General features: G+C 63.4%; 5 protein-coding genes across 10 annotated transcripts in view; 3 read left to right on the top strand and 2 right to left on the bottom strand.

Moving 5' to 3' along the window:
• Window positions 1-631, top strand: part of FANCA (FA complementation group A) — a 37,092-nt gene extending 36,461 nt beyond the window's left edge. Inside the window, exon 43 of the mRNA XM_037409136.1 lies at window positions 374-631. Coding sequence (XP_037265033.1) covers window positions 374-481 — 108 coding nt within the window. The 3' untranslated portion in view covers window positions 482-631. The remainder of the gene's footprint in view (window positions 1-373) is intronic.
• ZNF276 (zinc finger protein 276) lies at window positions 547-9,108 on the bottom strand. 2 transcript variants are annotated; one of them, XM_037409137.1, is made up of 11 exons: window positions 8,910-9,108; window positions 6,969-7,278; window positions 6,802-6,854; window positions 5,721-6,218; window positions 4,647-4,725; window positions 3,373-3,453; window positions 2,844-2,954; window positions 2,691-2,766; window positions 2,147-2,264; window positions 1,793-1,892; window positions 547-1,341 (listed from the first exon to the last, which is right to left on the bottom strand). In XM_037409137.1, the coding sequence occupies exons 1-11, from the start codon at window positions 9,106-9,108 to the stop codon at window positions 1,056-1,058; spliced, it is 1,911 nt and encodes a 636-aa protein (XP_037265034.1). In that variant the 3' UTR covers window positions 547-1,055. The 2 variants fall into 2 exon arrangements, with proteins under 2 accessions (XP_037265034.1, XP_037265035.1); XM_037409138.1 differs by lacking the exon at window positions 8,910-9,108 and adding an exon at window positions 8,455-8,541.
• Window positions 9,109-9,215: 107 nt separating this feature from the next.
• LOC119157973 (VPS9 domain-containing protein 1-like) lies at window positions 9,216-15,729 on the top strand. Of its 5 annotated transcripts, none has more exons than XM_037409412.1 (16): window positions 9,216-9,373; window positions 9,655-9,727; window positions 9,816-9,938; window positions 10,041-10,203; window positions 10,372-10,483; window positions 10,649-10,711; window positions 11,011-11,063; window positions 11,163-11,250; window positions 11,534-11,619; window positions 11,697-12,181; window positions 12,384-12,513; window positions 12,592-12,785; window positions 12,866-12,947; window positions 13,045-13,152; window positions 13,821-13,936; window positions 14,204-14,306. In XM_037409412.1, the coding sequence occupies exons 1-15, from the start codon at window positions 9,257-9,259 to the stop codon at window positions 13,894-13,896; spliced, it is 1,953 nt and encodes a 650-aa protein (XP_037265309.1). In that variant the 5' UTR covers window positions 9,216-9,256; the 3' UTR covers window positions 13,897-13,936; window positions 14,204-14,306. The 5 variants fall into 5 exon arrangements, with proteins under 5 accessions (XP_037265309.1, XP_037265310.1, XP_037265311.1 ...); XM_037409413.1 differs by having other exon boundaries at window positions 13,048-13,152; XM_037409414.1 differs by having other exon boundaries at window positions 9,257-9,373; window positions 9,846-9,938.
• A 241-nt stretch (window positions 15,730-15,970) lies between these two features.
• CDK10 (cyclin dependent kinase 10) lies at window positions 15,971-19,703 on the bottom strand. Its single transcript, XM_037409096.1, has 13 exons — window positions 19,560-19,703; window positions 19,063-19,135; window positions 18,764-18,835; window positions 18,561-18,663; window positions 18,323-18,404; window positions 17,829-17,896; window positions 17,584-17,636; window positions 17,391-17,460; window positions 17,199-17,258; window positions 16,942-17,065; window positions 16,728-16,867; window positions 16,504-16,556; window positions 15,971-16,431 (listed from the first exon to the last, which is right to left on the bottom strand). The coding sequence occupies exons 1-13, from the start codon at window positions 19,668-19,670 to the stop codon at window positions 16,328-16,330; spliced, it is 1,113 nt and encodes a 370-aa protein (XP_037264993.1). The 5' UTR covers window positions 19,671-19,703; the 3' UTR covers window positions 15,971-16,327.
• A 49-nt stretch (window positions 19,704-19,752) lies between these two features.
• Window positions 19,753-25,334, top strand: CHMP1A (charged multivesicular body protein 1A). Its single transcript, XM_037409099.1, has 7 exons — window positions 19,753-19,829; window positions 19,964-19,983; window positions 20,500-20,577; window positions 20,948-21,094; window positions 21,652-21,780; window positions 22,334-22,521; window positions 23,260-25,334. Exons 1-7 carry the CDS (start codon window positions 19,823-19,825, stop codon window positions 23,279-23,281), a joined length of 591 nt encoding a protein of 196 aa, XP_037264996.1. The 5' UTR covers window positions 19,753-19,822; the 3' UTR covers window positions 23,282-25,334.
• The last annotated feature ends 414 nt before the right edge of the window (window positions 25,335-25,748 follow it).

The following is a 25,748-nucleotide window of genomic DNA, read 5'->3' on the forward strand; positions in this document are numbered from 1 at the left end:
CTTAACCTGTGACACACTCAGCGTTTCCCCAACGCATTTAGGAGTGGTGGAGGACACCTGCTGCTCAGTCCAGTGCTAAAGCCACATCCTCCCTCCCAGGCTGCAGGCTCCTTCTCAGCCATTTTAAATGCTCATTCTTGCTCCCGCTGCTCGCTTAATGCTTGGTCTTGGGGGGGGAAATACCAAGCCCAGCAGAGCGGCACCTGTTGAAGTTTCCCACAGCAGCGGGTTGTCAGCCAGGAGACGGGTATTTCTGTGCCAGTTGGCAACAGCTTCCCTCTCCCTGCACTACAGCAAAACGCTGCAGTGTTGCTGTAACTCACCTTGAGGAAGGATGAGCAGGTCTGATAGCGGCTGCTTGCCCTCTCCCCAGCTCCTGGCCACGTGTGAAGAACTTGACCCAGCACTGAGAGCCACCCTCCTGCACGCCTCGAGGCCTGCTGTGGCCATGGAGCTGGAGGAAGAGCTGGTCCTGTTCTGACTGACGGGCAGAACACCCGGGCTAGGACAGAGGGACAGACAAGGTGCTACCTTTCACCACTGCTCTTTCTTTCAAATTACTTTGTAAATAATTTATTACAAGCATAACCATGAAGCTCTTGTTACAATAAAAAGTAGGTTACAAATTTCAGTTTAGACTTGCTTTGGGAGTTGTAATGTTTTGTTTTTTTCCAAAACAAAGTGTTTACTTAAAATTGCTCCACTGTCCTACATACCCTTAGAGCCACCTGAGGGCACTTCTGTACAGGCAGCAGCTTGTGCAGGCAGGGAACAGTTGTGGCCAACTCTGTTTCTACAATGGTGTGCGTGGGGAGAAGGGGGACCACGAAGGGGTGCTGCCGAACATCCATTCCCCTGGGATTAGACAGACTCTTAGTACAACACTGCTGAATCAGACGTGAGCATGGAGAATCACAGCATGATAACAAGCTTTTTCTGAGCAAGCTGAAGCTAATTCCACTGAGTTCTTTGGGAGACTAAAACGTAGATTAAAAAATCTCCACTCTGCTATAAGGTTTCTACAGGGCTGGACTGGGAAAGCTTCCCCGTCCCCCTCAGGTGGGCTCCTGCTGCGCAGTCACTTCTGGCTTTACCACCTGACTTTCCGAAGTCCCTGAAGTATTTAGGAGGAGAATGGGCTCTGGCTCCAGTGGCTTGGCTTTGTCCTGAGTCTGGGTCAGAGGGTGCACCATGGACATGTGGACATTAAGGTTATGGGCCTTCTCAAAGCGCTTCCCGCACTGGTCACAGGCAAACTCCAGCTCTGTCTCAGCTTTGTGTTTGGTCATGTGGTACTTGAGTGATGCTCGCTGTCGGCACTGGAAACCACAGATTTCACACCTGCGAAGGCAAAGTGGGGTGTCGGCACCAAGTCCAAGGACCCAGTCATGGCGTCTGCCCTTTGTCACACTGAATAAGCCCAAGAGGGGATGAGTATAGCCTCAGAGCTGCTCTCTCACAGCATCTCCCACAACTACCCCAGCCACACAACACGACTCTGCTCCTCAGGCCTGCAGCCCATCACCAGTAGCCGAGCAACTGCCTGCTAAACTCTGAACAACAGGAATGGAAGGAGGCACAAGACTTGCTCAGCAATGGGAAGCTCCAGAGCTGGAGCATGCATGCAGATGGACATTTAAAACAGTTCAGCCAGGACGCTGCCTGCCACAGGCAGGCTTTGTATCGGAGAACTGCTCTGTGCTAAGGGCAGTGACTGCGGGAGCTCAGCACAGCTTCCCCACCCCTCCTATCCCTTTTCTTAGCTACAAACAGATGGTCAGTGTGCACTTACTGCAAAGGCTTTGCTCCTGAGTGCCGCATCTGATGGACCGAGAGGTGTTTCCGTTGCTTAAATGTCTGCCCACATTCATCACAGATATAATTACGTACCTCTGCAATGGAAAAAGGGAAAGAGTCATTGATTCTGCCAATTTCTTAGTACATGAAACACACACACAGCTGCCCACGCCTGCCAGCGGAGTCTGAATTCCTCCCCTGCCTCATATCCTCCACGTGATGGCTTGTTGCAGGTTTACAGGCAAGACAGACTGTTCTGCACCCCACGCAGAGTCTTGCCACGGCACCTACAAGCCTTGTGCAGCGAAGTGCTGGGTGCCTGTGCTGCCCATCGCCTGCTGGGACACACCTGTGTGAATGAGTTTCACATGACGCTGCAGGTACCGGTCAATCATGAACACCTTGTTGCAGCCAGGATGAGGACAGGGCCTCTCCCGAACCTCTTCGTGATGCTCTTTGATGTGTTTCTGTAAAGAAAGGACAGAGCTTCTAACCACAGGGCTGCAGCTTCCCCACTGGAAAAAAACTTGGATCTCCCCAAAAACAAGACCCCCATCTTGGCAGGCTCACGCATCAGTGCTGCTTCACTGTAAAAAAACAGACTTGCATCCCAATCTACTCCTGGCAGCAGGGGCTTTAACAGGACACAGCAGAGCTTGTTCCAAGAGCTGCCACCGAGCCAGCAGCCCACTTCCAGAACAGGAGCATGAGAGCCAGTGCAGTTCCTGTTGTGTTTGGGAGTGCAGAAAAAGGCCTTGGACTCTCAGCAGACTGTTCAGTGGCTCGCTGCCTCCTGCAGAGTGAGGCGATGAATTAAACCTGTCACGGAGCCTCTCTTCATACGGAAATGGCTCTGTGGTACTCCAAGCTACAGTTTCAGGACAGGAACTCACCTTCATGCCATCTGCCCCTCTGTAGACAGCCGTGCATCCCTGGTAAGGACACTTGTAAATGGTAGGCAGCTCCTCCCTGCAAAGCAGAGGCCTGCTGTCAGCCAGCGTGCCGAGCGCCGGGCTGTCACCCAGCTTCCACCTGCTCCTTATTACCTTTCACATTTGATTTTTTTTTTCCAGCCTGGCTTAGGCCCTGGCTTCTTCCTTATTTTGGGCTCTTCTGCCTTCTTTGCTTCTTTGCTGTCGCTTTTCTTGCCAGAAACCCTTCCAAAGAAGATGAAAGAAGACAGACAGTGGTTTAATACTTGATCTTGGGTTTTAGCCCTCTCAGCTAATCGCCCCCGAGCGTTACACCGGGTCTGACAGCTCAGCCCGATGTGTGACGTGGCAAAGCAGGAGCACGCACACAGTCATGCAAGCGCAGTAACTAGGGCCAAGCCTGGGGGTGAGGGAGGTGGCCCAGCTTCAACCCGATGGGGAGCTCGGGGAACACAGGGGCTGGGGTGACAAAATGACCTCCAGGCAGGAACACATAAGAAACACGTAGGGAACAGAGACCATAAAGCAAAGCAATCGCGATGGCCCAGCGGAGCCCACCACAGTGCACACACAGCAGAGGCGGGCACCAGCCCCCCCCCCCCATCCACAGAGAGCTCTGCTCACCGCGCAGGAAGCCTCTTACTTCTTTTCGGGGTAAGGCTCGAAGGAGTCATCTGAAGATTGCACATTTCTCTTCTCATTTTCATCATCACTCAAGAAGTCCCTGAGAGAGAGAAGATGCACTTTACTGACACAGCACCGGGCTGGCACTTCAGCAGCAGCATCCGCAGCAGCAATGTGTGTTCTTCACTCTCAGCGCATCCATCTCCCCCACACCACGGCACGGCAGCAGAGGCTCCACGTGTGCTCCTCCCCCATAATCTCCCCAAGCAAACACAGCACTGGGGAACACAGCAAATAGCAAAATCAGGTCCTTTTAGGACTAGATGTCTGTAAGAATAATTGAACCACTGTCAGGAGAACAAAAGACTGGCTGTTACTGAAAAGATCTATTCATTGTTGAGGGATGTTGCCACCGCTTTCTATGCTGGGAAAATAATTTTGTAGAGCAAGAACATCATATAGTTGTCTGGCGCAGGTTAATTAAGCTGCAGGTCACTCCGTATTTCCTCATACGTAGCAGCCACATAGGCTTGGGTTTTTCTTTTTCCTCCTTTTAAGTCCTAAGCCATACAAGAAGCAATTAATCCTGAAGCCAGGAAACAGGCAATAAATTGTTGTGGCACTTTGGATATGACAGCTGACAGATTGAGCTGACACACTGAAATAAGCCTGCACTCAGCCGTTTGGTACTTTAAACACAGAAAGACTGCACTCAATTACCAGTTATTTACATTATTCACTTTAAATACCTATGGTTGAAGGATTTAGCCAAATCTTTGATCATGGAGACTACTAAGCTGCCAGTGTCCCTCCTCTTCCCGGGAGCAAACAGGGCGATTTCTCTGAGTGCCGCCTCTTGCCTGCGTTCTCACACCGACCGCTCTTCTGGAGCGGCCGCAAAGGGGATTGCTCTGAGGCTGAGGGGCTGGAGCAGCGGCATCCAGGACCAAGCAAGCCCCCACTGCCCCCTGCATGACTCCTTCCCCAGAGCAGAGAGGGGGGAATGAAACAGGACCTGGTTTGCTGGAAGCAGCCAGAGAGCACACACGTGTGCAAACACACACACGCCGCTGTGCAAACCACCACCCGCAGCAGCAGAGGCGGCAAGGAGGGGAGTTCAGCGCGTCAGCAGCGTGAGCTTTGTCACAGCTGCCACAGAGCCTGCGCCTCTGACACTGGTTCCAAGAGGCCTTGAGGGCCAGGTCACTCGTGGAGAAAAGAGCTCTCCGAGGCAGGTCATTTCATACTCGCAAAGAAGACATTTACGCTATTTTAAACCCACTCTTCTCTCACCCCTCAGAAAGGTCACTGAACTCGTCTTTTACCCGCTCATCCGACGTTGCAGACAGAACCTGCTTCCCACTCAACTGTCCTAGGGAATGAAGGAGAACACGGTGCGTTACAAGGAAAAGCAGCAAGAACAAGCCAGCGGAGACAGCTGCTGAGAAGGAACCAGCCCCTCCAGGTTCACTCAGCGTGGCTCATACCGCCTGAAAATATGTGCTCCACAACAAGTTAATGATTATTTAAAACCAAACTCCATGTCTCGTGCTCAGAGACTGCTCTTCCTGCGCCCTAGGGATGGGAAAGCCTTCAACCTGCAGTTGCCACAAGCATCTTTTGGTTTCCCCAAGACTCCTGCTTTGTAACTGAAAGACTTTTCCCCACATATGTCCCAGCTGCTGTTCCTCTTTCCAGCAGCGGACACCTGCAGCTGTCAGAGCTAAACACAGCCTGATTCTGTAACTCAAAATCTCTGTTAATTCCTCTTTTCTGGAAGCAGCATTTCATGGGGGCTCAGCAGTAAACCCATGTTAACTCAGCCCACAGCAAGCCCGCTCAGAGACTTCCCTTTGCGGACAGCAGGGCTCCTGCTGCTTGGCATCAGCTGCAGCGGGGCAGGGGAAACCCCTCCATGCTGGCATATGGAGAGGGTTTGGGTTCAGCAGAAACACACGTCTGGCAAATGTGGTGCAGGAGAAGCAGCAACCGTTCTGCACCACTCAGGAGGCACACATTACCCAGGACAGCAGCCTCCCGCCAGCCAGGCGCAGCCTGCTAAGGAACAGCCAGCTCTCACTGCGCCATCTGAGGGGGAAACAGCGCACTGGCTGAGGAGACCGGCTCTTTCTGGGTGATGTGGTCAGCCAAACCCGCATTCCCCCTTCCCCTCTGCAAGGCTCAGCATCCCTGGTCAGAGGCGATTCTCTGGGCAACCGGCAGTCCCCAGCTGGGGTCCGCATCCTCCCTGAGGAGCGGCAGTCTCCAAGGAGGGGTCCCAGTCCCATCGTTGCTCCCTGGGCCAGCTCTCCAGCTCCTTGCCCTTTCCCAGAGGCCTGCGGGGAGGTCAGAAGGCAAATCCCTTACCTGTGACACTGCTCAGTGGTGACACGGGCTGCAACAGGGCTTTCTCCTGTATGGAGGCCATGCTGTCCAGTTGCAAGTGAGATGAATCCCTGTCCTGCGGCAGCTCATTCTCCACGTTCAGTGGCACCGATGTGGTCCCTTTGTTTGCGGGCTGCTGGCAAGGAGTTGTCCTTACTGGAGCATGCTGGGGTTTGGGAGCAGAAACAGCCTCAGCATTGTCTGCGCCTGCCCCGTTGTCAGTCAAGTGCTGCGCCGTGCTCTTGTTCCATTCCCGTTTGACAGACAAGGCATTGTCGACAAGCACCGTGCTACAGTCCGAATCTGTATCCATGACATAGTCGTGCCCATCCCCACAGCCCCAGACAGCACGGATGATGCCGCAGTACTCGGAGGAGAGCACGCTCTGCAGGCTGGGCACCGACGTACAGCTCCCGGCGTGCGTGTGCGTCCACGTCACCAGGCTGTGCAGGCACTGGGGGCTGGAGGTGATCAGGTCCACTGTGGGAGGGGAGAGGCAGCACGCACACAGTCAGTGCCCTGGGCCAGCAAAGGGCACTGCCAGCTGCGGGGAGAGACAGGGAAAGACCCGCTCCCCCCACCCAGGGAGGGGACAGGGCTGCGGACCCGCTCCCCCCAAGGCCACACTGCACCATAAGGCAGGTGGGAGACACCCAGATGGACCGGGGGGGGGGGGGCAGTCCCATTGACTGCCAGCACTGTGAATTTTGCAGCTGAAAGTAAATTTCCAATCACCCCCAGTGTCTGCAGCAGCGGGGGTGGGCCTGGCACTGCCACCAAAGCCCGCTCTGCCTGCTCTCCGCACCCTCCACGTGAGCCCACACCAGTTCTGCTCCGCTCAGGGAGGCCAATGCCAGTGAGGATCCTCCTGGGGAGCTGGAGGGGAGAGCTCCTGGCCCAGGGAAGAGGGGGAATTGTAAGCAGCCAGACTAGGGCACGGCTGCGTGGAGGGACACAGGAACCGCCCTGCTGGGTGGTCGCTCCTCAACACCCGTAAAGCCCAGTGCTTTGCTGATGGTATCACTGAAAGCAAAGAGAAGTGGCTCTGGGAGCAGGGACTCACCCAGGCAGGAGGCACCTCCATCTGCACCCGGCTGGGCCTGGGCCGCGCCGCTCCTGCAAAAGCCAGAACAGCACAGTGGGGTCTCAGGGGTCATGGAGGGACCCGGCATCAACACGGGGCAATTTATCGCTCCTGATAGCTCCCGGGAAGAAAGAAGTGCAACGTACTTTCCTTTTGACTTCACATGGCCTGTGGGAGACGCATTCACCCTCTGGATAAATGTCCTGAGGACGCTGCGGCATTTGTAGAACTGGGCATGGCACTTCTTGCAGACGAACTGGGGGAGCGCGGGGTCCTGCCGCACCGCCACGCCGACCAGCCGCTGGAAGTCGGTGAAGAAGACCTGATCCACACGTCGCTGCTTCTCCGAGTTCTCCCCCATGACAGGCACCTTCCCGAAGGCATTGCGCAGGCTCCTGGAGGAGAACTTCCCGTGGCAGAGGCGACAATACCCAGTGCTCAGGGCTCTGCCGATTCCTGCCAGAGAAGGACCGAAGACTGGGTGCCTGCTGCGAGAGTATGGCAGCTGGCTATGGCCCGAAGGAAGATGTTCCCATTCCCCTTCCCTTGCTCTAGGCTGCCTCCAGAGCCCTGGCTTCAGCATGAGCACAGAAAAGCCAGGTAGGAAGAGAGACACCTTCCCCTTGACCCTCCCCTGCCGACTGGGGCACCACTGACCCTAAAATCAGCCTTTCTGGGAACCTCCTTCGAGCTGTAGCACATCCCGGGGCTCGCTCACATACGCTTGTGCTTTTGCCAAGACTGTCCCTCAGCTTAAGTAGTTCTTCTCCCTCCCCAGCGTTTATCTCCCAAGTATTTATAGCCAGCCCTCGGCTGCCACAAGCCTGAGCCGCCCCGGTGCTCACAGCCCAACCGAGCCGCCATTTCTCAGCCGCCTCGATGGTGCCCTGCAGCAGCGCAGGGAGCTGGGGGTGCGGGGCTCCTGTTCGGGGAGCGAGGCCAACCCGGAGCAGCGGGGCAGGATGCAAAGCATTCCCATTCCTGTGGCATCCCTACTCTGCAGAGCACGGCTGCATCCCTCTGCTGCGCCCTGACCGCCTGCCAGCATGAGGAAAACTCCCGGCTCCAGCCTCCTCCCGGCCCTGATGCAACACAGCTGTGCTCCAAACCCTCCGGGCCGCCCGCCGGGACAGGGAGGGAGCAGGGTCCTGCCTGCAGCCCCCACCAGCCCCCCCGCCATCGCCAAGACCACACAAATGGCTTTCAGAGCCCTTTGGGGTGCAGCTGCACACTGGGGACTGGTGGGGCCAGCCAGCAGAGCCCCCGGTGAGGGCACAGAAGCAAGGAGGAGCAGGAACCGTGGGGGTGAGCGCTTTGGAGGGCTCAAAGCTGCCCTCCCTGATTTTAAGCCCAGCAGGGGCGGGAGGGACAGCCACCCCCCCCAGCCTGGAGGGACATGCAGGCACTGCGGCCCCTGCCACCAGTGCTTTGCCCTCAGACACCCAACTCTGAGCCGTTTGAGGTGCAAAACTTATCTCCTGCACCCAGCCACACCGGCAGTGACGCGCTTGGCTATCGGCTGCCGCCACACCGGGGGACAGTGGCAGAGCCCCCCAGGATGGAGGGGAGGGTCAGCTCCCATCACTGTCCCCCGGGCTCTTCCCCCGTGGTGCTGCCGAAGCTCCCCCTTACCTCATCGGTCACCAACACCGGGAGCCCCAGCACTTTCCGGGGGAGGATGCTCTATGCAAACAGCCAAACCCAGGTCCTAGCATGGGGCAGAGCCGGAGAGCCCGGGGGGGAAGAGCTGGGGGGGGCGGAGAACTCGGGGGGGGGGGCGGGGGCAGAGCCCGGGGGAGCAGCGCCCCGGAAAGACCGCGGGGGGTGGGCTGCTCCCCGGCAGAGCACAGAGCCCCCGGTGCCCGGCAGCACACGCCCACCGGCACCCACTCACCAGCCTGCCCCGGGAGGCGGCCCCCGGTGCCCCGGGGGGCTGCGTGCCCGCGGTGCCCGGTGCCCCCCGCAGCGGCTCCGTGACCCCACCCGCGGGCACGGCCAGGCGGGGGTCCGGGCCGCCGCGTCCCAGCCCCACGGGGCACAGCGCCCCCCCCGGGCTGCTCCCTCGCCCCACTCGGGCCGGGCCTCACCTGCCTCCGGGGCCCCGCCGAGGGCGGCGGGCCGTGTCCAGGCGGCGGCCGCTGGGGCCCACCCCGCGGGGGCCTCGAGCCGCGCCGCCGCCGCCTCGGTCCCGCGGGCCGCCGGACCGGGCCGTCGCCGGGGCTCGGGGGCCGCCGCGCTGGGGCCGCCCGCGGCCGCCAGGAACCGGCCGCGCCGATCGCGCTTCATCGCCGCCGCCGCCGCGGGCCCGGCCCGCCCCGCCCCGCCCGGCGCAGCGCCCCCCGCCGGCCGGGAGGACCCCGCCGCCGGTCCGGCCCCGCCGCGCTCCGCCGGTGCCGCGGGCCCGATCGCGCCGTTCCGGGCGGCGGCCGCCGCCATGGCCGCTGCGGGCGGCGAGGGCCCCGCGGGGCCTCCCTGGGCGGGCCGGGCCCTGCAGAGCGCCATGAGGGCGGCCAGCGGCGCCCTGGAGATGGACAGCGCCGGGCGGCCGCGGGTGAGCGCGGAGCGGGCCGGGACCCTGGGGGCACCGGGAGGGCCGGGGGGTGCCCCGAGGTCCCGGGCAGGCTGCGGGGTCTGGCGGTCCCCGGGCCGCCTCCCCCGAGCCCGACACCCCCAGGCAAGGGCCCGATCCTGCCCCCCCGCAGGGCCCGGCGGGCTGCAGGGGTCTCACCGGTGCTACCGGGGTTGCGGGCCCCGCCCCCCCGGCTGCCCCCCTCCTGCCAGCGGGGCTGGGGCTGCCCGGGAGGGCCGCGGCTCACCCCTCCCCTCTGGCAGGAGGCCTACGTGGAGTACCTGAAGAGCATCGCCTTCATCGCTCAGGCCCTGCAGGAAGAGGCGGCGGGGACAGGTAGGGCAGGACCGCAGCCCCCCGCAGCCCCCCTGCGCCTCCTGGCCCTGCGGGGCTGGCACAGCCGTGGTCAGCGGGTGCCCTGCAGGTGGCCCTGACACCCGGCATGTCCCCCCAGACGGGAGTGAGGTGGTCACCCCCGACACCCCCAAGATGCTGAAGCTGGCCGAGCAGTGCCTGGAGAGAGTCAAGTCCATCGCAGCAGCGCTGGGTGAGCGAGGGGTCCTGGGGTCCCGCTGTGGGGAGCCGGCCCCCCCCCCGGGGCCAGGTTGGTGGGGGGGCACAGCTGACTCCTCTCTCATTCCCTCCCCAGGGAAAGCCCAGGCAAAACCGGCTGTGCAGGAGCGGGGTGGGGGCCCCGCGCCCCTCCCCCGGCACCGCAGGGTCTTCTCGGACGAGGGGGGGAAGCTCTCTCCTTTCCTGCCGCCGGAGATCTTCCAGAAGCTGCAGATTGCTGAGGCGCAGAGCACACGGAAGTACGGGGGCTCGGGGGGACACGGGGGGCTGGCATCTGCCCCACGCCTGCCCAGAGAGGCCGTGGGGCTGGGGTGGGTCATCCCCAGGCTCCCGCTCTGCTGGGGGGCACGGCGGCGAAGAGGCCCCAGCGCGTGTCATGGTGGGTGCTGAGGGCTGGTCCCCGGCAGGGAGCTGACGCCGCTGGAGGAGGCATCTCTGCAGAACCAGAAGCTGAAGGCCGCCTACGAGGCACGGGTGGCGCGGCTGAACCCCAGCCAGGCCCTGCAGAAGACCTCCCTGGCAAGTGGGGAGCCCCGCTGGGTGGGAGGCTGGGGCGAGAGGACTGCTGCTGGCTGGGAGGGGAGGTGGTCCCCGCGGTGCCTGGGGGACCCTCTGCTCCATGCCTGCCACACTGGCGGCCGCAGGTTTTGGGCAGGTGACCCCAACATGCTGCCTGCTTCGCAGACACTGTCCCTGCAGCGGCAGATGATGGAGAACTTGGTGATCGCCAAGGCTCGGGAGGAGACTGTATCCTTCCCGGCAGCAGAGAGCTCAAAGCGCCGGGCTCCGGCACAGCCCCACGTGCTGCCCAGGCGCCGGTGCCCTGTCCCTGCGCCGCAGCCATCCCACGCAGGCTTTTGGGGTCCCGGTCCTGTCCTGCAACCGGCTGATCAGGGGGATGGAGGTGGGAGAAGGGCTGATCCCGGCCCCCAGGCTGCCATGGCTGTGCTGGGGCAGCGGGTTGTGCCAGGGTGGTGGGCGAGTGGTGCCAGCTGGGTGCCGCTGCGGTGCGGGGCCCCCAGAGCCTTAACTCTGCCGTGGCCCAGCTGCAGCGGAAAATGGAGGAGCGGCGGCTGCGGCTGCAGGAGGCTGCCAACAGGTGAGCGGGGATGTCACAGCCAGGACCCGGGGGATGTCACAGCCAGGACCCCGGGGTCGCGCTGGCAGGTGCCCTCACCCAGGACCGTTGCATCACCAGGAGGTTCTCCAGCAGCGTGGCCCTCACGCCTGAGGAGCAGGAGCAGAGAGCTCTCTACGCTGCCATCCTCGAGTACGAGCAGGACCATGTGAGTACGCGCTGGAGGCTGCTGCTGTGGGTGCCGTGGGGATAGAGGACCATGCTGTGGGTGCAGGATACGTGCTGTCCTTGGGTGCCGTGGAGCAAGAGGCCTTGGCACCCCTGGGTGCTGCTGGGGCAGGGTGCTGTGCCATTCCCAGGCGGAGTGGGGGCTGGATGCTGTGCCATGGGACAGGGTGCTATTCTGTTCCCTGGCACTGTGGGGGCAGGAGGCTGTGCCGTGGGGCAGGGTGCCACGCCATCCCCACTGACCAGCTGTGGATGCTCACCAGGACTGGCCGAGGCAGTGGAAGGCCAGGCTGAAGCGGAGCCCGGCGGACCTCTCCCTGGTGTCGGGGCTCTTCTCCTGCCTCCTCAGGTAGTGCCGGGGTGGGAAGGGGCTCTGCCACGGCTGCTTGCTTGTGCCCCCTGCCCACCCCCTCCCTCTGCTTCCAGCTTCCCCGAGCACCCCATCGCCCAGCTCCTGCGGCAGCTGCAGTGTGCGGTGTACGCCCGCCTGTACTCGGCCATCAGCCAGGGCACCGCCGACACCGCGCCCGCCTCCCCCACCAGCCTCTCCTTCCTCTCGCTGGATGCGGGGGGCTCGCTGCTCACCGAGCCAGGGGGCCACCGGCTCCGGGCCTCCCGCAGTCTCCACTGCATGTTCTCAGTGCCCGAGCACGGCACAGCCGGGCTACGGCACAGCCTGTCCAGCATGCCCCTCACCGATGGCAGCCCCGGCACCCCCAAGGCAGAGGGTGGCTGGCCGGGGCCGGCGGCAGCCCCCCAGACCCCCCGGGAGAGCTCCTTCGAGGACCTGGAGCGGTTCCTGGCATCGCCCGAGGGTTGGGCCCCCGGGGAGCCCCCAGCCGGCCCCGCGAAGGAGATGGCACTGCCGGAGCAGCTGAAGGGCATCGTGCGGGACATCCACAACGCCATTGGTGAGCAACAGCTGCCGGGGTCGGGGGGACCCGCGGGGGCCAGGAAGGGGGTCTCCCCAGCCATGGGCTCTGTGGGGTGGGGAGGAGGGGCCCCCTGCACGCCATTGCTTTAGCTGGGGTGAGCTCGGGGTGCAGGGTGGGGAGGATGGGGGGAGTCTCACGTGCACCCGTCAAACACGCTGCGTAACTTGTCCCTTCCCAGACAGGCTGCTGTCCCTGACGCTGCTGGCCTTCGAGGGGCTCAGCACTGCCGCCAGCAAGGACCAGTGCCTGGCCTGCCTGGAGGAGGCCTTCTTCCCGCCGCTCTGGGCCCCACTGCTGGCCCTCTACAGGTACCACGGGCCCTGAGCTGGGCCGAGCCAGGCCCCCCCGGCCCCTGCCCCAGCAGCCCCTCGCCTCTCTGCCCGCAGGATTGTGCACCGGCCCCGCGAAGCAGCCCTGGCCCAGAGCATGGAGCAGCACCGGCACGCCAGCCCCGCCGACATGGGGCTGTCATCCCGGCTCTTCCCGCCAGCCCCTGGCTGCCCTGCGTATGGCTCCGCCATCGAGGACCTGCGGCTCATCCCGCTAGAAACCTGTCCTCGCAGAAAGCTGGAGTGCATCGGTGCGTAGTCGGGGGCTCTGGGCTGACAGGGGGGTCAGGGGGGTGGCAGGGTGATGCTCAGCACCTGCTCTGTGCCACAGTGCGAGCCCTGCGCGGCATCTGTGAGTGTGCCGAGGAGTACTGCGGTGCCCGGGACAGCCGGACCCCCACCTCTGCCGCCATGTGAGTATGGGGGGCACAGTGGGGAGCGGGGTGCTGGGGTGCCGGTGTGGGGCTGGGGGTTCCCGTGGCCACCGTGGCTGATGGTTCCTGTTGCCAGCAGTGGGGCGGATGACCTGCTGCCCATCCTGTCCTACGTGGTGCTGCAGACAGGGCTGCCGCAGCTGCTGCCCGAGTGCGCCGCCCTGGAGGAGTTCATCCACGAGGGGTAGGCGCCGGGGGTGCTGGGCCACATGGGCACCCCGGGGGGGGCACTGTCCCCGGAGCTGGAGGCGTGGGGATGGGAGCTGGATCAGAGTGTGGAGTGTGGCTGCTGTGGGCGCAGGGCTGTGGCGGGTGGCTGTGGCGGGTGGCTGTGGCGGTGTCCCAACCCTGGCAGTGTCCTGGCCGCAGCGGTGGGGTGACTGTGGTGGTGTCCTGGCCATGGTGGTGGTGGTGTCCCAACCTTGGAGGTAGCATGGCCATAGCAGTGTCCCAGCCGTGGTGGTAGCAGTGTCCTGGCCATGACAGTACGGTGGCCATGATGGTGTCCCAGCCATGATGCTGTGGTGGCCATGGCAGTGTCCTGTGTCCTGCCTATGATGGTGTGGTGCCATGGCAGTGTCCCTGCTGTGATGGTGGCGGTGTCCCAACCATGGTGGTGCAGTGGCTGTGGCAGCGTCCCAGTCTGTGACAGTGGCAGTATCTCAGTGGTGCTGGCGTAGTGGCTGTAGTGGTGTCCTAGCCATGGTAGCATCGCAGCCATGGTGGTGGCAGCATCCCAGCCGTGGCAATGCAGTGGCTGTGGCACTATCCTGGCCATGGCAGCATCCCAGCCGTGGCACTGTGGTGGCCGTGTCGGTGTCCCTGCGACGGTGTTGGCGGTGTGTGGTGCAGGTACCTGATCGGGGAGGAGGGGTACTGCCTGACGTCCCTGCAGAGCGCCCTGTCCTACGTGGAGTCCCTGCAGTGAGGCGGCAGCGGGGGACCCTCTCCCCGCCACCCACGGCCAGGTACTGCGCCCGTTCCCGCGGCAGGGGGGTCCCCGTGGCCGGCGGACGTGTCGCCGGGGGTTGCCGCAGGGGGTGCCACAGGGGGGTGCCGCTGGAGGTGCCCCCACTCCCGTCCTCCAGGGGGCGATGTCGACGCGGGGTCAACCCCGCCCGGGAGGCCACGCCCCTTCGATGTGACGGCGGCGGCGGGTGGCGCGGCGCGGGAAGCGGAAGGGGCGCCGGGACGGGACGGAGGGGAGCGGGGGGCTCACGCCGCTGCACCCGCAGGATGTGCGCGGGCTCGGCGCTGCGGCAGGAGTGCGGGCAGCTGTACCGGCAGCAGTACCGGCGCTGCCTTGAGCGGGCGCTGCGGCAGGGCCAGGCCGGGGCCTGCTCCGACGCGTCGCTCGGCCAGCGGCTGCGGCGGGAGCCGGCGCTGCTGGCGGCCCTGCAGGAGGACGCCCCCGCCGTGCTGGCCGGCGCGCTGCGGGGCCGCGGGGACCCGGGGCCGGCGCTGCGGGGGCTGGCCCGCGCCTTCGCCCTGCTGGAGCTGGCGGCCGCCAACCTCTACCTCTTCCCCTGGCGCAGGGAGTTCGGCGCCGTCCAGGTGAGCAGGCGCTGCCGGCCGGTGCCCGCGGCGGGGGGCGCCCCGGGGTGCCGGCCCCAGCTGTGCCCCTGTTCTCCTTGCAGACCTTCTCCGGCGCCTACGTGCACCTGCTGCGCCCGGCGCTCCCTGAAGCCGACTTGGTGCGGAGCTTTGCCCGGCTGGGCTACCGACGCGACGGCCACCGCCTGGTCCTCTCCCGGCTGCCCCCCGCGCCCGAGCTGCTCGCGGCCGCCTGCGGCTTCTTCGCCTGCCGGTTGGAGTGCGAGATCCTGGCGGAGGTGGTGCTGCGGCTGCAGCCGCGCCGGCTGCGCGCCGAGGAGCTGCTGGAAGCACGGCGGCTGGCGGGGGACCTGGAGGCCTGCGTGGAGATGCTGCAGCAGCTGGGGACCCAGTCCCAGGCGGCGGCTGCCAACTGCGGTGACGGTGTGGATCTCTACCGGGAGATGCCGGCCAGCTCCGAGGACTCGGAGGGAGAGGATGCAGCCCCCCCAGTGCTGTGGAGGGACCTTGGCAACCCACGAGGCGCTGGGGACGTACCTGGGAGGTGCTGGGACCGCTGCGGAGATGGTGAGCTTGGGCAGGAGCCAGTGTCCTCCGCAAGCAACCCGGACCCGGACACCTCCTCTCACCTCTACCTGGACCAGGAGCTCAGCAGGGCTGGCAGCCCGCTCTCTGCCCTAGCCATGGGGAGCCAAGAACCCCAGACACCAGGGGAGCCCCAGGATTTGCCGCCTGCCGCCCCCCAGGAAGCCCCTGAGCTGCCCTGCTACCAGCTGCACTCCTGCCTGCGCCAGGGCGCGCTGCCCTCCTACTGCTGCACGACCTGCCAGCAGCTGCACACTGGTGCCTGCGCGGCTGGGCAGGCTTGCCGCACCCGCCACCACGGGCAGGAGCTGCGCAGCAAGAGGCAGCAGCGGCTCTGGCTGCAGCGGACAGAGGTGGACATGCTGCTGGCAGAAGGCTCCAGGCCCTGGTCCTAGCACCCTGGGGTGCTGGCTGTTCCCATCCCTCCCCACTTGGGAGGGGATGGGGACAACCACCGCTCGGCCCAAGAGACACCAGACTTGCTGTGCCGGGGGGCAGCGGTGCCTGTGCCACGCTCTGCTTTGGCCCTGGGGCGGTAGGAGCCTGTCTGGCCCCTGCTCCAGCCCCGGCGCTCCTGCTGTAAACGGCTCAGTACATCTCAGTAAAGCATGGCTGCCTCGCAGTGTGGTGGTCTCATTCTGCCCTGCTGAGGGGGGGGTCGGGGGATGCAAAGTCCATGGGGAAGGGACATAACCCACGGTGCCATCCAACAGGACGTTGGGCAGCAGCTGTCACCTCCCAGGAGTGGGGCAGGGCTCTGCTTAAGGCCGTTTCAGGGAGGCAGAGCTCAGGGGTGTCCTTGTCCCCGGAGCAGGGCCACCCGGCCCAGCAGGAGCTGAGGAATGAGGCAATTCACTCCCCACTGCTGGCAGGTGCTTTTATTGATGGCAAAGCTGGGGTGGCCCCACGCAGCCAGCACCGGCCGAGCCCCGGCCTCTCCCTGCTGAGCCCCGGGCCCCGTTGCCTGTCCCCTGCCACCAGCGCTGTGCTCGCCCAGCCACAGCTGGAGCCTGCCCAGCTCTGGGGCAGGAGACCACATGGGGTGGGGGTGGGTTGCAGCGCTCCCCTCCAACAGCCAGCCGTCCCCACGCCGGTGCAGGGAAGGAAATTCAATTCTGGAGCCGTGCCGGGAAGGGATGGAGCCTGTGGCGTTGGTGCTGTTCCACCAAGAAAAGCCATCCCAGTTGGCGTGCACCATGCTTCCTCCCGCGGGACAGAGCTCAGGGCTTGCTGCGCTTCACCTGGCTCTCCGTCCCAGCGCTGGAGGTGGCTGCCCGCTTGTTGCGGTGGTGGGGGAAGGTGGGCATGAGCTCCGGCTCACAGGCTGCGGGGCAGAGGCCGGGGCGTCAGTGGGGCCCAGAGCATCCCAGCCCTGCCCCATGGGGTGTTTACTTACGCAGGGGCTTCTCCTTGAAGTAGGAGCTCTCCAGGCAGTCCTTCGCTGTTGCCCTGGGGGTACAAGGGGACATGGCAGGCACCCCTCCGAAGGCACTGACCTGCCCCCAGCTCTGGGGACGGCCTTGTCACAGGGGCGGTGGTGCCGACAGCTCCATCTGTGGGCAGGTTTCCTCCCCTGCCTGCCCCAGGTCCTGCCCATGCAGAGCTGCCACCAGCTCTTACCGCTTCTTGGGATCATACATGAAGAGGAAGTTGAGCAGCCGCAGCCCGGCCTCTGACAGCCAGGGGAACTTGTGCTTGAGGTTGTTGTAGGGCTGCTTCCGCAGCGTGTACTGACTCACCAGGGGCAGTTTGGAGAAACCCTGAGGGGATCAGGGCATGAGGCAGAGGCAGGGGGAACGGGCAGGGGGTGCGGGAAGCAGGGGACTGCTCTCACCGGCCAGATGTTTTCGTTGGGTGTCCCGAGGAGCTGCACAATAAGGTCGATCTGGTGGATCTCGGAGGTGCCCGGCAGCAGCGGCTTGTGGGCCAGCAGCTCGGCGAGGATGCAGCCCACAGCCCTGCAGAACAGAGGACACCTAAGTGTCAGTGGGGGCAGGAGAAGCCCCTCCACTGACACCCCCCCCCAGTGTGGGTCTGCAGCCCCACAGGCCCCTGCCCAGCCAGCCTCAGCACCTGCTGCCCCGCCCTTACCACATGTCAATGCTGGTGGTCTGGGTTGTCATCCCCAGCAGCAGCTCGGGTGCTCGGTACCTGCGTAGGAGACAGCACTGTCTCAAGGGGACCACGGTGGAGCTGGCACAAGCAAAGCGCCCGCTGCACTGCAAGGACTCAAGCGCATCACACCAAGCCAGCACAGCTTGGCCCCTAGCACTGGCCACTCACCACAGCGTGACGACTTTGGGGGTCATGGGCTTCGGCGGCATCCCGTAGGTGCGTGCCAGTCCAAAATCAGCTGCAACAGAGACTTGAGATCAGAAGGGAAGCAAGCTCCTCATTCTGACTGCATCACGGAGCAGAGGGAGAGCTGCAAGCACATCCGTGGCGAGAGCCAGACTGGCAGCTGCCGGTGGCTCACCTATCTTTACACAGCCTTTGTCAGTCATGAGCAGGTTGGACACCTTCAGATCCCTGCCGGGGAACAGAGAGCTGCTGGTCAGCGCCGAACCCCCACCCAGAGCTACTCCACACTGTGCTGCTGGCTCCCAGGACACAGGGGCTGCAGGTGAAGGGTGCTGTGGTCCGAGGGCTCAGCAGGCTCCCTCCCACCAGCCCCTTCCCCCTCTGTCCCCTTTCCCGCTGTGCTCACCCCGCTGCTCCCACCTGTGGATGATGTAGTTCTCGTGAAGGTACTGCAGGCCCTTGAGGACTTGCAGGATGATGCACTTCACCTGGAGACAGAGAACAGAAGCACCAACCTCTCTGTGAGAGCAGCACCAGCCAGGCAAACCCTTGGAGGTTAAACTCACTTGGGTGCCCTGCAGTCTGCCACACCTGTCACTGCTCTGCAGTGCATCAGTCCCCGTGTCCTCCCGGAGTAGCTCGCAGGCTGCCTGGGAGCATGTTTTCTCCCAACTCTGTTTCCCTGCCAGTTTGCTCCAGCCCAAAACCCAGCCTGAGAAGTCCCTGGAGCATCCTGTAAGAGCCAGCTAAGCCCAGGCTCCCCACGCAGCCCAGGAATCCCAGCTCACCTGGCACTGCCCAGCCCTGCTGAAGCCACAAGGTCCAGGGAGTCCACACCGGTGGCCAGTACGTTCTGGCTAGAGTAGCAGTACCCTTTCAGGGGTGATGTACCTAAAGCCCAGCACAACCTTTACCTGAGCCTCTGAAAAAGGTGTCTGCATGTTCTCCAGAAGGCTAGCTAGGTCCTGCTCACAGTAGCCCATCACCAGGAAAATGCTGTTATAGACAAGATGCAGTCAGGAGCCTCGCCCTAGACACCTCTCTGGTGCCCCAGTGCAGGTCTGTACTGCAAGAGGTGGCTCAGGGGACCGAGGTGGGTCTGAAAGGCAGAGAGGGCAGGAGACAATGGGAGGACAGAGCAGGGACTCTCACCTCTCCAGATGGTTCCCAACAACCACCTCCTTCAGCTCTACAATGTTGGGGTGCCGAAGCTGCAGGAGCAGGGTTATCTCCCGCAGGCTGCTGATAGGCATTCCTGCAGAAAGCAACTGCACGAGTGCCTCAGGCAGGGGCTGAGGACGCTCCCAGGACGCCATAGGAGCCACCCCCACCACAGCTCCCTGCTCCTCCATTACCGTCTTTCTCATTGTCCATCCGCACCTTCTTCAGAGCCACGGTCTCATCTGTCAGGGTGTCCCGGGCACGGTCTGGAAGAGCAGCACCGGCCACGCAGTCAGCACCAGCAAACAAACACTCGTTTTATCATGAGTCAGCGGGACCCCTGTGCTGATGAGCCACCCCCCAGCATTGGTTCCCCCAGTAGCAACCCCCAGCCCCACATGCTCTCACCACCAGCATGCAGGCAGGCGGGCCGCAGCCTACCCAGCAACCACCTCTGCCCCAGGCCTGGAGCGAGCGGCAATGCCACACTTACACACGATGCCATAGGTGCCCTCTCCGATCCGATTCAGTTTCTCGAACTCCTTCACACTCCGGCATCTTCCCAGCTGGAAGCAAAGAACCACATCCCAGGTGAGGGCTGTCTCTAGGGCAGCCCTCAGGGTCTCTCACCAGCCTTCCCAGGGACACGCGACCTCGGGGGCAGGCTGGCACCCTAACCCACGGCCCCCCTCCCACCGGACAGGCCGCCGGACCGCTCCGCTGCCTACGGGCCACACCAGCGTGACAGAAGCGCGGCGGGCGCCGCAGCCCGGGCAGCGGCTGGGGCAGGGGCGGCTCCCCCGGCCCCCTGCCCCGCACAGCTGCTCCCCGCGTCCCCGGCAGGGGCGACCTGGCCCTCGCTGCCCTCAGCAGGCCCCGGGCCCACCCGGCGGTCCCCAGGCCAAGGGGACCCTCCCCCCGGCCCGGACACCTCCGGAAGACGCGAAGGCCCGCCCGGCCTCGGCCTCGGCCTCGGCCCCGGCCCCTCACCCGGTCGGCCGCTGGCACCTCGAAGAAGCCCTCGCCCCGCAGCCGCCGCAGCCGCAGCGGCTCCAGCTCCCCCTCGGCAGGGCCGCCCTCGGCAGGGCCGCCCTCCGCCATGCCGCCCTGCGCCGCCGCCGTGACCCCGCCGTGACCCCGTCCCGCGCTGGCCCCGCCCCCCGTAACCTCCCGCCAGGCGGCTCTCTCGCGAGAATTGGCGCGCGCAGCCCGGAAGCGGCGGCGGTGGAACCCGGAAGCGACGCCGGGGCAGGATGGACGGTGAGGGCGGGTGGTGAGGGGTCCCGTCGCGGCGGGGCTGGGGCTTGTCCGGGTGGGCGGCACCGAGGGCGGGGGCAAGCCGGGGCCGCCGCGGGGCCGCCGGTGCCTGAGGCTGCGCTCTCCTTCCGTTCCAGACACGCTCTTCCAGCTGAAGGTGAGCGCGGCGGGACCCTCCGCCTCCTCTCCGTCACGTATCGCCGCGGCCGGTCCCGGAGGGCCGAGGATGGCGTCCGCCCCTCCCCGGGAGGTGCCTGGGGACCGTTCCGCCCGCTGACTCACGCCTCGCCGGGGTTTCTCCTGCTGCGGCCCAGAACAGACGGAGGCCCCAGCCCGCGGGGACCCGCCTTCCCGGGGGCGCGGGGTGCCGGGGGAGCCCCGCCGGTGCCGGCGGCTGCGGGAAGAGGGAGCCTGATGGCCGGGTTTGTTCGTTGGGCCCGCTGTTCCCAGGCTGTTCCCGGTGTTTCGCTTCTTGGAAGATGGGGAAAATGGATTGCCTGTTTACCGTGTGCTCTGGGAGCCTCCGGTCCTTGGGGGGGGTCCATCTCTTCGGTTCCCCCCCGCGGCCAGGGGGTTGGGGTGGCTGTGGGAGGCAGCTGGGGGGGCTCCACTTATCAAGCTCCCTGGTTCTGTGCCGTTGTATCCTGGCACTAACCTGCTGGTTTCTCTGCAGTTCACAGCGAAGCAGCTGGAGAAGCTCGCCAAAAAAGCTGAGAAGGACTCCAAGGCTGAGCAAGCCAAAGTCAAAAAGGTGGGTGGGACCTTGCCCTGTGCTGTGGGGAGTGGCTGGAGATCTTTCCTCCTGCCATGTTCCGCCAAGGGACTGGGGAAAGTGGCAGGTTCCCCTCCCCAGGCCTTACTGCACGCAGCTCAGCCTCCAAGCGTTCCCAGAGTCCCAGGTTCCAAGAGTCCTATGCTCAGCTCTCAAATCCGCTGGCTGGATATGGGATGTTCCTGTGTTACTGAGAAGGGTTTAATTCCTGTTTAAGGGCGTGCTCAGTGATTTGAGGGTCATAGGAGAGCTGTTTCCTGCTGGAAGCCTGTGAGGCAGAAACAGAGGGTGCTTGTTTATAAATCTGGGGTGGATTCTTTGTGTGAGTGGTTGTCCTTTGCCCTTCTAGGCCCTTCAGCAGAAGAACGTGGAGTGTGCTCGTGTCTATGCGGAGAATGCCATCCGCAAGAAGAATGAGGGGCTTAACTGGCTCCGCATGTCTTCCCGGGTGGATGCAGTGGCCTCCAAGGTCCAGACGGCCGTGACGATGAAGGGGGTAAGAGCCTCTGGGGATGTGAGGGGCTTTGAGAGGGGTCTGTGCCCTGCAGAGAGTGAACATTGGCTCTTCTCCTCTTGCTGCCTCAACCCATCTTGGACTTCCCTGTCCCCGCAGAGGATCCTGACAGGCCTTGCAGTTAGCTCAGACCCTCTCAGTCAGGTTCAGCCTCTGCAGAGCCCACCCAGACAGCCTCACAGCGGGGCTGCTTCATCAGGTGCTCACGCTAGATCCTTAACCTGTGGCTGCACAGAGGGAGAGGCTCGTGCCTGGAGCCTCTTGCTTTGTGGCGTGTATGAGGGTGGTGGGCTGGGGCCCGTCCCACCAGGAGCGCTGCCCGGGGTCTTCAGTGACTGCGTGTGGCTCAAGAAACCTGCAGCCAGGCTGAACCTGCAGAGAGCTGGCTGCAGTGTCCAGGGAGCAGGCTCTGTCCTGCCTCATGACACTGTTGCTGGCATCAGAAATGGTGGCTTCTCTCTCGCTGACCTTGGTTTTTAATCTCAGCCGTTATCTGTCTTGCTTTTGGAGAGCATCTGTGAAGCAATCTTCTCTTGCAGGTGACAAAAAACATGGCCCAGGTGACCAAGGCCTTGGATAAGGCTTTGAGCTCGATGGACCTGCAGAAGGTGTCTGCAGTGATGGACAAATTCGAGCAGCAGGTTCAGAATTTGGATGTTCATACATCGGTAAGTGCCGGTGGTCTCTGAGGGGTCCGGGAGGGCTGGGAGCTGCTGGCTTTGGGGGGCGTGGGCTTCTCAATGTGAACCATAACACGCTGGCTCTGGGGAGAGGGCTGGGTCCCAGCTGCATTTCAGGCTTCCGCAGCAGTGCTCTGTTCCCCTGGGGGGCTCCAGCCTCTGGTAGTGGGGAACCCCCTTGAGCTGTTACCGCCGTTCTGTTCTCTGTGGGGGCTGAGAGACACGCTGGGGAAGACGCATCTCCGCTGCTTGGTGGGGAAGGAGCTCGCTGTGCAAAGAGGCCTGCGTGGATGGCAGCAGATGGGGAGGAGAGGGAGGGGGGCTGTGCCATAGCTAGCTGCTGCTCAGAGGGGGCCTGTGGCAGACCCAGACCTCGCACCCCTCCGCTGTAGCCCTGCTGTCAGGCTTGAGGCTGTTCTGGCTGGGAGTGCCAGTGGCACCGTGGGATCTGCAGCCAGTTCTTTGGGGGAAGAAGCCGGGCTGGGCTGAGCGGCTTTGGCCGGTGGGGCAGGGTGACAGGCTGTCTCTTGTCTCTGTGCAGGTCATGGAGGACTCCATGAGCTCTGCTACCACGCTGACCACGCCGCAGGAGCAGGTGGACAGCCTCATTGTCCAGATCGCGGAGGAGAACGGCCTGGAGATCATGGACCAGCTCAACCAGCTCCCCGAGGGGGCTTCGGCAGTCGGGGAGAGCTCGGTCCGCAGCCAGGAAGACCAGCTGTCGCGGAGGTTTGTTCTGTCCTGGGCCCTTCGCCTTGTGTTGAGGCAGCTTGAATCCTTCCCAGGGATCCCTTACCAACATGAAGGGAATGAGCGAGCCCATCGCGGCCAGCTGAGTGGGTGCTGAGCCCCGTCTCTTGTGCTCAGGCCAGCTGGAGCCCATCAGTCCCTGTGGTACCCTGCACAGGCAGGCGAGATGGTTGTTTGGGGCTGTGGAACTGCTTTGGGCGTGGGGGAGGGGGTGGCTTTTGGCACTTGGCAGCGAGCTCTTATCGACAAGGTGCAGAGCAGTCTCCCCCTGCTCGGTGCTGGCCCTCACGCAGCTGCTCTGGGAACGCTTGGCGCTGACCTTCAAACAGCCGGGAACAGGCTGTCTCCCTGGAACTGCCCCAGGAGCTGATGAGCTTCCTCTCCCCGTTTCCTCTCTGCTGCTCCCCACGCAGCCCCCACCCAAGCTGTCCCCAGCTCCTGGGAAGGGGCCAGGTAGGCTGCAGTGGCACGGCACCCAGAAGAAAAGTCAGGAGCCCCTTCTCCGCGGTGCCTTGCCTGCATTGATGACCGACGCTTCGTGTTAACCCCAGGCAGCTGTGGCCGCGTGCTCCAGGGCAGGATTTCTTGCACCTCAACCACAAGCGGGAGGTTTCTGGGCAGGGGTGTTCTCTGCACACACCAGCTGGAGGGTCCTTCTGAGCCGCGGCTGTTTCCTGCTGCTCTCATGTCGGTTTCCTCTCGTGCTCTCCCTTCCAGGTTGGCTGCCTTGCGGAATTAAGGTCTCCTGTCACCCCTGTGGACTGCTGCCTCGCACTGGTGGTACGGCGTGTGGGGTGGAGGGGCCCAGGAATCCTTCCCCACAGCCTCTGCTACATCTTTGCTCTGACATACTGGCCAGGCAGAGTCGGCCACCCCCTCCTCCAGGAGCACATCCCCAGCCCTGCCTGCCTGCGTTTAGACTCTTCTTTTTGGGTGTGACGATGACTATTTTTCCCAGAGCAGGCAGCGATCCTGGCAGGGGGGTTCTGAGTTCTGAGCAGACACAGCCTCTCTCTGGGCTTGAGGAACGCTTTGCTGGTTCTGATTTCAGGGTGTCTTTCATTTGAGGGTTGCTGCTGGTTTCTGACAGTGTCCCACGATGCAGTGTCCCACTCCTGGTTGAACACTGAAGGAATCCTGGAGGCGGGTTGCGCTGTCTTCTGGGGCGCAGCTCGCCTGACTCCGTTGCACGCCTGTTATCTGTTTTAGACCGGGTCTCTGAGCTGTGGGCTGCGTTCTCCGCGGGGCCCACAGCACGGAGCTCTTTACAAGAAGCAGGGAGATCCCTGTGCGGCTGCCTTCCTCTTGCGGTGCTTTGGGAAGGGCTGTCTTCCTGGCTGTGGTGGTTCTGGGAAGGTTAGTGCCTTGCAGGGAGGGGAGGTTGCGCTGTGGTATCTCTTCCCTCGCAGTGATCTTCCCGAGCCGCAGCTGGGCGCCCTGCTTGCGGACTTCACCTCGCCAATCGCTAGCTTCTTGTCCTGCCAGGCCAAACCTCCCTGGAGCTTTGTACCACAAAGTGACCTTTGAAACGCTTGTCCTGCCCTGCGCGAGCCTGTGTGCTGTGTGTGTAAATCCATGCGTTCCTCATCGCCAGCCGCTGCAGTCTGGAAACGGTTATCCAGGCCCCGACCTCCCGTGTGGGCCAGTCCCTGCCCCGTGTCCAGCAGCTGGGAGCTCCCAGGCTCACAGCTGTGGTGGCCACAGCCTTGTTCCCAAATGTCCCTCGGGTGGCTGGGTGTGATGGTAGATGCTAAACCATCCTGAGAGTGTGAAACCATCCCGAGAGTGTGTCTGCCTGTGCTGGCTGTGGCTCGTTGCCTCTGTCTCCTCCATGTCCCCACCTTGCTGCATCTGGGGTGAGAGGGGGCTGCTTCCCCTGTCCCCTCTCTCACTGCTTGTGGGGAATCCTGGCTGCTTGTCCCTTGGACCCTTCCCCATGGAGCCGAAGTTTTCTGTCCCCTTGTTGCTCTGTGACTTCTAGTCACCGCCATGGTGCCAGACTGATGGGAAGCTCGCTGGGAAGGAAATGTTTCCTTTGGCTCTGCCGAGGAGGCCCTTTGACCTCCTTGCCACGGACTGTAAATGAGGGCCGGGTGGCTGCCGGGGCCATGCCAAGCCGTGCCAGCCAGGGTGGGCAGCTGGTCCCGCTGCAGCAGGGCAGCTCTGGTTCATTGCTTTTAAGGGGAATTTTAAGGCATGCACAGCTGCTGCTTTGGGCTGTGCTGAGAGGAGGGAAGGGAAGCGTGGGGGAGAGGGGGAGGCAGCTCCCTCCGGCTCCTGGTGCCGCCGACTCACTGCAGGCCAGGGGCCATCTCCCCAGCACTTGCAACACAAACACTTTTCACTGTTGATTATTTCTTCTGAGTTCAGTGGCCTTGGCAGTGTCTCACGACTGACAGAGCCTTCTTCCCCGACATGTGCTGGCAGGGGTGCAGGGTGCTTGTCCGTGGAGGTGGCTTTGGCTTACAAAGTCACTTGAGCATGGTGAAGTGTTGGGCCTTGTGCCACCTCCCGCTGGGCTGGGCAGAAAGCAGGAGCCCTCCTGGAGACTTGTGCCCACACGGTGGAGTGGGGCTGCTGCTGGCTCCTGCTCCCCTGCACAGGTGGCACCCGTGACCTGTGGGGCTGGGGGCTGGGACGTGCCCTGCAGCCCGGGGAGCCCCGGCCCTGGACCCACTCCCCATTTCAATGTGATGTTTCTCTGTGGTTTGGTTTTTTTTAAGCTTGTCTCATTTGCCGCGCCCCTGTTGATTACCTTTTGCTCTTTTCAATAAATGATCCCTGAATATCCATTGTGCTGTGGCTAGGGCTTCAGGTGCAAAGAGAGGGGGCTGTGGTCCCCTCTGCCTGTGGCATAGCGTGAGGGCTGTGCCCTGTCCCTGGCCGAGCACCCATGGCTGCCCACCTCTGGGATCACTGCCTCCAGGGGTGCCGGAGGGGAAGTGCCCCCCACACCTCCCCTGCAGGGACCAGTTTCCTTCATGTGGCCAAGCTGGGAGGAACCAGGGTGCACAGGAGCCACTGCGGCCCCAGTGCAGGCACCACCGGCTCACCGGAGCTGCTGGCTCCAGTCGAGCTCCTTTTCCCCTGCACAGCTTTCGGTCTGCCCAGCTCCCTGCGCCCTTCTCCAGCCCTCGTGGGGAGATCCCCACTCATGCCCCACAGCACGAGCCCCAGTGCTCCCCATCCCGGTCCTGCCCCCGGCA

This window comes from Falco rusticolus, chromosome 15 (genome assembly GCF_015220075.1).
Source record: "Falco rusticolus isolate bFalRus1 chromosome 15, bFalRus1.pri, whole genome shotgun sequence".
Lineage (NCBI taxonomy): Eukaryota > Metazoa > Chordata > Aves > Falconiformes > Falconidae > Falco > Falco rusticolus.